The 9,648-nt window shown below is 41.5% G+C and overlaps 1 protein-coding gene across 5 annotated transcripts in view; it reads left to right on the top strand.

The window, feature by feature from the left end:
- The first annotated feature begins 156 nt into the window (after positions 1-156).
- The window catches only part of atm (ATM serine/threonine kinase), a 33,053-nt gene continuing 23,561 nt past the window's right edge, over positions 157-9,648 (top strand). For 2 of the 5 annotated variants that reach the window (XM_022197202.2, XM_051957960.1), the window contains exons 1-24: positions 157-294; positions 610-712; positions 828-946; positions 1,372-1,517; positions 1,736-1,900; positions 2,014-2,179; positions 2,324-2,562; positions 2,863-3,032; positions 3,210-3,388; positions 3,544-3,915; positions 4,026-4,229; positions 4,744-4,845; positions 5,009-5,243; positions 5,330-5,461; positions 5,614-5,739; positions 5,869-5,958; positions 6,076-6,262; positions 7,103-7,296; positions 7,383-7,462; positions 7,605-7,760; positions 8,007-8,082; positions 8,243-8,385; positions 9,101-9,218; positions 9,338-9,508. In XM_022197202.2, coding sequence (XP_022052894.2) covers positions 641-712; positions 828-946; positions 1,372-1,517; positions 1,736-1,900; positions 2,014-2,179; positions 2,324-2,562; positions 2,863-3,032; positions 3,210-3,388; positions 3,544-3,915; positions 4,026-4,229; positions 4,744-4,845; positions 5,009-5,243; positions 5,330-5,461; positions 5,614-5,739; positions 5,869-5,958; positions 6,076-6,262; positions 7,103-7,296; positions 7,383-7,462; positions 7,605-7,760; positions 8,007-8,082; positions 8,243-8,385; positions 9,101-9,218; positions 9,338-9,508 — 3,642 coding nt within the window. In that variant the 5' untranslated portion in view covers positions 157-294; positions 610-640. The other 3 variants (XM_051957959.1, XR_007945877.1, XM_051957961.1) reach the window with 3 other exon arrangements.

Here is a 9,648-nt window from a genome sequence, read left to right as displayed (position 1 = left end):
CACATTCATGAATTTAACAAAGTGAGCATGATTGAAACTGGTTATCCACCGCTCCAATAACATCCCAATGAAACATGGAGCTGGTTTTATCGTTGAGTGGTTAGCTAATAGCCTCACTCGATGCTAGCCACGACCAGGACGTGACGTAGCCCCGCTGCTGCCGGGGCGGGAATATCCTGCTTGTCCTGCGTGTTCGTGCGTGTGGCGTTTCACGCACGTCGAGATGGTAAAGTTTTCATGGGAGGAACAGTAGCTGCTCGGCTAGCATCTGCACTTGCCTGTGTGGACCGCTCTGTAAGTACAACCAGCACAGTCACCTGAGGTCAGTGAACACCCTGAGTAAATCTGACGGTCTGACTGGACGCTTGTTTTTAAAATTCAAAGCTAGTTTGCTAATATCGTGGTGCTAAACTTAGTTGACTACATGGTCACACTGAGTGTACACTGATTATTAGTAGCTGTGTTACTGCTAATTATTCATGCTGCCATTTTAACTGTCTGCAGAGCCTTGCACAACAAAGTGGATGCATACACTTAGTAAGGGATTGTAAAGTGGGTATAAAGTGACAGAAAGTAACATCCTGGCTTGTTTACATCCTGCCTCTGCAGATTCAGCTGTCAACATCTACAGTGAAGCACAATGAGTTTGGCTCTCAATGATCTCCTGCTCTGCTGCAGAGGGCTGGAGAGTGACAAGGCAACAGAGAGGAAGGTAACACACCTGCTTATAAACAATAAAATGAGAGGCATTGCTCCAGGCACCCAAACACACTGATCAACCAGTTTTTACGATATACGCCTCAACACTTGTGATTTTATTTACCCAGAAAGAAACTGAACGCTTCAGACTGCTCCTTCAATCTCCAGAGACTATACAGGAACTGGATCGCACCTCAGGACCTAAATCTAAAGGCTCCAAGCAACTCACATGGGATGCTGTTTTCAGGTAACCTGCCACTTTGCATTTTTGCAAATATGCAACACAGTGCACACAAAGATATCTGTGACAGGTTTTGTCCTGGTTCTGTGGGATTTGAAGCACACGGTTTGGGAATCTTAAGTTGGTGATGATGTTATTGTTCTTTTTTTTTCACTGCTAAGACAATGGAGTAGTTTATTTTCACCTAAACAGCACAGTTTCACTTTCAGTTTGTTCATCAGTCACAAGTAATCACCAGCTGGAAGCCTTTTTTTGTTTGTTTCATGGGTTCTCACAAGAATCTGTTCTCATCCCACATTCTGCAACATAAATTCTGCTTGTGTTAACATAGGAATATAGGATTTTGGTTCCACTATCTATCAGAGGAAACAGATTTGTAAAATAAATGCTTTCTATTCTGTTTATTTACTCTGACTTTTCTCCATCACCAGGTTTCTGCAGCGCTATGTCCAGAAGGAGACAGAAAGCATGCAGTCGAGCAAATCCAACGTGACAGCGACTACGCTGGCCATGCGGCAGAAGAAGATGGCTGACATTTGCAGCTTGATCAAATTCTTCATTTGCTATGCAAACAAACGTAAGGGCACTGTCATTTGGAGATGAGGTTACAGTATTATACAATTTCAGCTGAAATGATTAGACATATTAAAAAGATTATATTTTTGTATATATATTCAATCTGTAGCTTTGATTTTTTCACTTGACTAAGTCACCTCAGTAGAAACAACAAAAACTGAGCAGTAATTTTGAGTGTAATGTAGTGATTATAGTTACAGTGTGTGCATTTTCCTGCAGGTGGGCCGCGACTAAAGTGCAGCGAGCTGCTGAAACATGTGATGGAGATCCTGCAGAATTCATACTGCTCTTCAGCCTATGGAGAACATTATAGTAGCCTCCTTTTAAAGGATATTCTGTCTGTCCGCAAGTACTGGTGTGACATCACTCCTCAGCAGTGGCACAGTCAGTGGGCTATAAATATGTCCTACATTATACATGTTTACATTCTTAAATTATCCATCCTGATAAGTCATCTGTTGAGCTGGATGGATTTACACTTGCTTTTTGATCCACAGGTCTTTTGGACTTGTACTGTGGCTTGTTCAGCTCCTCATCCAAATCCATCAACCGTGTTTTGGTGAGCAGAGTCATCCACACGGTGGTTAAGGGCTGCTGCATGCAGACCAACGGATTCAACAACGCTCTGTTCAGCTTCTTCTCCAAAGCGCTGCTTAATGCCAGGTGAAATTTTTTGCAAACCTCTGAAATGTCTGATAATGCCTGTTAATGCTTTCATGTTGTTGCAATGAAAAAAAATGTTCTGTTATTAGTTGTTATAGTGAAATGTAAAAATTCAGAATTTTCTAATTTCCATTTTTCTGTTAGGCAAGAGAGGAACTTGACTGTTTTGGAGCACCTCGTCTCAGCTCTAAATGTCTTCTTGAGATCTGCAGCTATGAATTGTAGGATGAGGGTGTGTGGACTGGGAGAAGAGCTTCTGCCTACAATACTGTACGTCTGGGGTGATATGAGGCCCAGTAAAATGCTCAAAAAGGAAATTGTTGGATTCTTCAACCTGCAGATTTGTGTTCATCACCCCAAAGGAGCAAAGACACAGGACACAGGTTTAGTGATGTTTCTCTCAGTTTTTTCTTGTTCGTAGTGGTTTAGTTAAAGATTACTTGTTATAGAATACCAACAGCTTCTTAAGCATATTTTGCAAGACTCATTACCCTATAATTTCATAAAATGCTATTTTTATACTATCCATCTATATAAAAACAGTGGATTCATTTGGGGTTTGCTTTCAAAAACTGTTTGCAATAATGTAAACTCATGATATTGAAAGTGAAGCATTGCACATTTAAGCCACAGGTATTTACTCAATCAATGAAACCTGTAACTGGTGGTTCTTCTGTCATTAGGTGCTCATGCTGAAGACTGGACCAAGTGGCAGAGTCTGCTGTACAACCTGTATGATGCTTTGGTCAGAGAGATCGGTCACATAGGCAGCAGAGGGAAGTACGTCACAGGGACCCGACACATCGCTGTCAAAGACAATCTGATCGAGCTCACAGCTGACGTCTGTCGCCAGGTAAGAAAGATCAAACCGTACTTCCACTGTCCTTCTGCATTTGTGTGCACAAAGCAAATCACAGTGTGACTGTAAAATGTCTTACAGAAGCTGATTTTAACCATTTTTCAAATTAAAAAAATATCACAAACTTATAGAAGGTCACTGTGTCGACACATTTTCTGTATTCTTCCGTAGCTGTTCAATGATGACAGTGACACCCATGTCCTGGAGGTCACCCAGGCTTCACTTAGAGCCACGCAGATGGGCAGCCCCACCCATGGAGCCGCCAGCAAGCGACGGCGCATTGAAATCGGCTGGGAGGTCCTCCGTGATCATCTGCAGCCTCAGCACAGTGACTTTGATATCATCCCATGGTAAGAAAGTCACAACACAAATAATATAAAAACATTTTAGTTAAAGGTGAAACTGGGCTTTATTGGCTTATTTTCACATTCTTATAGTACGGTAAGTTTACTAGGAGACATGAAATCTTGCTATTTTTATGACCGTCAGACACTTCCATTTTCAGGCTGCAGATCACCGCAGTGCTCGCCTCTAAGTATCCATCCATGGTGCCCGGCAAGGAGCTGGTCCCGCTGCTGTCAGTGCTGCACCAGCTCCTGGCAGAGCAGCGCCGAGGAGAGAGGGGGCTGTATGTGCTGCGCTGCCTGAGGGAGGTGGCCCGCTGCCAGGCCCACGACCCACACAAAGCCCAGGTCTTTAGGGCCGAGCTCTGCAGGCTCTGGGTTCGGGTCTGGGCCTTGGCAGTGCGAGGGGTCAGCTCACCCCAGACAGAGTCCCTCAGCCTGGACCTGCTGGCCTCCATTGTCCACGGTGGATTGATTAATATGGACAGAGAGTTCTGGAAGATTTTCTCTGGATCTGCGTGCAAACCATCCCAGTGAGTCACCATCTATTGTCAATGTGCAGCGCTAAATTTAAGCTTTGTTAATGTTGAAAAATATCTTATTATAATTCACTTGTTGGTCACATTTTTTCTCTTTTGCACAGGAGTGCAGCTCTCTGTCTAGCCCAGGCCCTGCTGAAGTGTCCAGTCCCAAAAAGTCTCATTTCAAGCTCAAGCTGGGACTATATGGGAGTCACAGAAGGAGCTGCATCAGCTAATCTGAAGGAGATCCTCATCGCCTGGCTGCTGATGAGTGATCAGAGCGATGAGATGGAGGAGAGCTCCAGACCTCACCCCATCGTATGCAGGTTGGCACGGTGTTGTACTTTCTTAATTTTTTTCTTTTGTTCTTTTATTGTTCCATTGCATGTACTGTGCAGAATCAGACAATATAAGCTCTCTACATGAATCGGTGTCTTTTGTATTTGATAATATGTGTCTTAGTAATGCCACAGTATGCTGGTAGTAAATAGTGAAATAATGATATCATGTTATTAATACATTTATGATCATATTGCAAATAATCCACTGCAAGTATCTTGGCAGTCCAATCTAAAAACAAGATAGACTACAGTTATGATAGCAGAGTCTCTCTTGACCTCCCTACACTTGTATTTTTACTGTAATTAATTGAGGTGAAGCACACACTAATCACAGTTAAAGATAAATTTGACCAATGGCTTTATTTTTCTTTAACTCTAGATCTTACCATAGTATCATTATTTTGAGCTGTTTCTTGGTTATGTGTACTGCCCTCATATGTCTGGTGTGTCTTTGATTTTGAGATTCTATATTTGTGTTTTGTTATATTCTTGTATGCAGAGATTTTCCTGACAATCTAACAGCGAACATATTGGTCTCACTGACCTTGAAGGACACAAGAGTTGGCCTGAAGTTCCTGCTCGGGGCTGAAGGAGGAGAAAGGTGACAAAAGTGATCCTGGTCATACGATAAAAATAGTTTCTTGGCATCACTGTTAATATCCAAAGAATTAAATTAGTTTTTTTATTGTGTGAAGTCTCTGTCTCCATTTGAAATAAACATTTTCGGAATGTAACTAACACTGTTTACGTTTGCTTTTTTGAAGTGCCTTTCATCAAGAACAACCGCCATCTGATGCCAAAGACAACCTGGAGGAGGTGGAGAGACTGTACCAGCAGTTCAGCTTCGACACGCTGCCTTCAGAGGTCCAAGGAGCCGACGAGTCGCTGAAGACACCGTCAGCTGACTGTCAATTCGCTGCTGTCCCCGGCCTCAGACAGAAGTTAGAGCAGTCACTGCTTTCTGTGGCGGATAATTTACTGAACTGCTATTCTCCTGATGTGAGTTGAAGTTAATGTGTTTGTGTGTGTCCAGTGCACCTTCACAGTGATAAACTGACATGTTTTTTTTAATCAACCCTCCACAGTCTCAGTCCACTCCTCCAGAGTGTCTGGTGCGCTGCTTCAGTCAGCTGACTGGTGTTCTAGCAGCTTATGTCTCCACCGGGTTTCTGACTGAGGAACAGGCACACCGCTCTCAGCTTTTCACCAAAGCAAAGGTATGCATTCATACTCATCTAAATTCATTACATTAATACATTTGTCATTTCTCTGGTTATAGCAGACTGCCTGATATCGTTTTTTTGTCCGATTATGCTCTTCAATGACTGTTGAATAAACGTGAACATGGTTGGGATGTTGTTGTTACCAGGCTCTCGCTCAGGACTTCAGTGGGTTCCTTTCAAGTGTGAAAGTTAAAATGACAGAGGAGGGGGCCATGACCACTCTGAAGTCTGTTATGAAGCTTTGTACACAGTCGGCCAGCAGAAAAAGCAAGGTGACTAGATCTTTTATCATGACAGTTTAGCTTGTTAAAATTCTCGCTCTTTTTACAGAAATCAAATCTATTCATGGACAGTTCAGACATTGTCATTTGAGATTAAATGTGATCTCCTCTTGCCTGCAGGATAATATTTCTCCAGTCGCCTCTGGTTTGTTTATAATGATTCTTCCGGCCAGCCTCCTCAGTGAACTGGCAGAAATCTGTAAACTGGTGGTAAGTGACCGATACGTCACACCATAGATTTGAGATGTTTGTTGTAGACGGATACAAAAAGGTGTCTTGCTCAGAGAGGTGTCTTGTTGAGTTAAGTTTCCTTCCTCGTCCCTTCAGCTGAGCAGCATTTCCAAGAGAGTCAATGTTGCAGATGAGGACGATCACATGGATGACGACTTGGAAATGACCAGAACTCAACAAGGGGACGACGTCGACCTGTTTGATGAAGGTGAAGAGTCACACAGCAGCAGTAACGGGACCCAGAGGCAGAAGGGAGACAACAATGACACTTCCTGTGGCCCAGGTAAGTGGAGATTTCCTCTTGCTAAATAAATAGATACTTTGGATGAGATTAGGATGGATTAAATACTTTAGAACTGTTACAGCAGCTACCAGTGATATGTCTGATGTTTCTGCATTCATTTTATTTTTGTCTAATATGATTTTTCATGCAAACATCCCACCTCAGAATATAGCATTTAATAGCAGGGGTGGGACCAAATATGGATACAGTATTGTGTTTTATCGCTTCTTCTTACCATAAATTATTGACAGTGACACCAAGTATCAGTATTTTTATTCAAATAAGCAGGTGCTCTTGACAGAATTCCCAGGACCAGTCTGATATACTAAAGTCACAACATCATGACTATTCATCCTGGGGAAAATCAAATAAATAAGGGTAAAGTTAATGGAGTTACAGAAAACCTCATCATCACAATCAAAGCAGCATCACTTTTTTTTTTAACTTGTTTGACTGTCAAAAGTGTAATAGTTCCATTGGCAAGAGCTGCTCTAGATTAAAATTCAGCCACAACCTGCAGCTTTGTAGCTTTTAGCAACATTTGAGCTGCGTTTTAGGTTGAACACATTTATTTTTTTTTTTAATGCCTTTGTTTTTTTATTTTGGTCCGCTGACCATTCACTAAACTGCACCATGTATTGAGCACCTGTTCCAGGTATTATCAGTGCTGTAAAAATGGCAGAATTTTACTTCCAGGATTCACTGCACTGGATTACATGAAGAAGAGAAAAACATAAATCAGATACGTTGTTTATTTCATTAACTACACAATAAATTGCTCATCATCATGAATTATCATCATATCGGTGAATAACAAACCGTTTTTCTGCCTTCTGACAGGTGCAAAAAGCCTGCTAGCAGATGATTATTTGGTGCAGCAGGACCAGGCTCTCCTCGCTGTTCTGGAGTTCCTGTGTGAGTGCGGCTCCGTCCAGCCCGTCCACGGGCTGCTTTTCAAACCACAGGAGGTGCGGCGCAGGCTGCTGCTGCTGGTGGAGCAGATCGACTTCAGCAAAACCCTGCACCTCAACCTGGTGGGTAGCAGCTAATGTGGAGGAGTTGAGATCAAAGTGGCAACAAGGCTTTAGCTGCTCAGTACTAACATCTCATTCTCCTGCAGTATCTCGTCCTGTTGAAGAAACTTCCTGCTGAAGACTCACTTTCTCCAGAGGAATTTGATTCACTGCTCCGTCCTCTGGCGTACGGAAACATTTCTACCCCTCAAATTCATTTAGTTGATGTTAGACCAGTTATTAATAGTAAGATATTGTGAGCAGTGCAACGTGACCTACTGTATTTACATTGTAAATAATCACCTGCATTGTTTTTTCTGTGTTCACAGGGACTTGTGTTCTTTGTACCGTCAGGACCAAGACGTCTGTGCTACTGTGCTGCTGAGTTTGTTGCCCTCCATAAAGAGCCTGGGGAAAACCCATCACATGCCTGAGGAGATGAGACATGTTCAGGGATCCCTGCTACAAGTGGTGTCCGGCTTCTGGTTCGACGCACATTTATACACCATCAATAGATGAATGACTGGTCTTTAATACTTTACAACTCCCAAAATGAAGCATACATTGTTCCTTTGATTGATGGAAGCAGAGAAGCAAGGTCTAAACAAAAAGTTACTTTAAGTTCTATTTTTTGTCTTCAGCATTAGACTTTAAAATGCACAAATCGTTGTTTTCCATGTGTGTCTTCATACCATTACTACAGCTGACTCACTATTTGTGCTGTTTTTCAGTTTCTTGAGCCAAACGGGGAAATGTGTGGCAGCAGTGCGAGCTGCTTTAGTGCAATGTCTCGTTGCTTTGCTGGAGGTAAACTCTCAACTAGGGAACAGTATTGCATTTGTTACTTTCTCTAAAACTGTCCCAACATTTCTGCTGCTTTCATTATTTTAGCATGCTTACGGTTGATCTCCAAAAACTGAACTTTTTGTTTGTCTTTTTGTGTTTCTTACCTTTTCCCTTCGACCAGGCTGACCCTCGTTGTAACTGGGCGACACTGAGTGTCAGAGGGCAGGAGAGAGAGGAAGACAGTCCAGTATCTGCTATTCTTCCATCTCACCTCGCAGATGCCCACCACCAAGTCCGCATGCTGGTTGCCGTGTCAGTGGAGAGGTATGCTTCAGCTGGCTGAGAGCTGTCACTAATAATAGGGCATCACAACTGGTGAAACTGACAGACGGATCACATTACTTTTTGCAGTACTCCTTATTTTTTTTACAGCTGTTGAATTTATTTATCTAGTTTTTTCTTCTGTTTTTTATTTTATTTCATTTCTATTAATTTTTAAAAATCTATTCTTAGATTTATATTGTCTCGCATTTGTTGTGATTAGCAAAGAAAGAATTTCATAGTATAGGGAAACATGTTTCTTCACATGACAGTAAACTTTAAACCTTGAATTATAATATGATATTGAGTCTGTACACTGGTAAAAAATGGAATTCCATTAGTGTATAAGTGTAATAAATAAAAAAATGAATAAATTATTTAAAAAATAGACAAATAGAAAGGTATTTTTTCTTTGGTTTTCCCTTTTCCCTGTGTTTTTTCCTTTAGTTTTTCCTTTTTGTAATTCCTTTTTCCATTTTTCCTTTGCTTTTACTTGATGCACTGAGCTGTCAATCAGATGGCTTTGGGCGGGTCTTTCTGTCCAGGGTGTGTAGTAAATACCTGAAAAAAAAAAAATGTATTCCTCTTTATATTTACACATTTCTTTCTTTTTTTTAACAGATTTACCTTCTATTATGGCACTTCTGAGATTCCATAGTAAAATAGAAAAAAGGCTATTAATTCACTGATAAATAATCTAATTTTCCTGTGTGTCTAGACTGTTTCTGGAGTTCAGACCAGACCATTCAGAGAAGAGGAAGATGCTGCCGCTAAAACACCAGCAGACAGCTTTTGAGAACATTTACCTGAAGGCTCAGGAGGGCATGAAGCTCCCAGTGAGATCATTTCCACACATCAACAACCATTTGTTTTTTGTGTTTTATACCTCTTTTTCAACTTTGCATATGTTTTCTGTCTGTTTGCATACGTATATTATTTGTGCGATCACGCACAGAGAAGCAGCTCTTCAGAGGATCAGCAAGACGAGACGTTCAACCGCAAAGCCACGCTGCTGAAGAGTTTGTCTGTTGTGCTGCGTTGTAGCCCGGTGTGTGAAAAACAGTCTCTGTTTGCCCTCTTCCAGTCCTATAAGGAGAATAATGTTGAAGAACAGCTCATTAAAAAGGTAAATAAAATGTACTTTTCATGACTAATCAGATCACGAGCAGCATTTGTATTTTTGTTGAGATGAATTGTTTATTCTGTCACTGTATAACCTAAACCCCTTTTTAACTACAGAGTGAGGTGAAGAGTTGTTTTCCTTGT

This window comes from Acanthochromis polyacanthus, chromosome 13 (assembly GCF_021347895.1).
Source record: "Acanthochromis polyacanthus isolate Apoly-LR-REF ecotype Palm Island chromosome 13, KAUST_Apoly_ChrSc, whole genome shotgun sequence".
NCBI classification, from domain to species: domain Eukaryota; kingdom Metazoa; phylum Chordata; class Actinopteri; family Pomacentridae; genus Acanthochromis; species Acanthochromis polyacanthus.
This window is presented reverse-complemented; position numbering and strand designations above follow the sequence as displayed.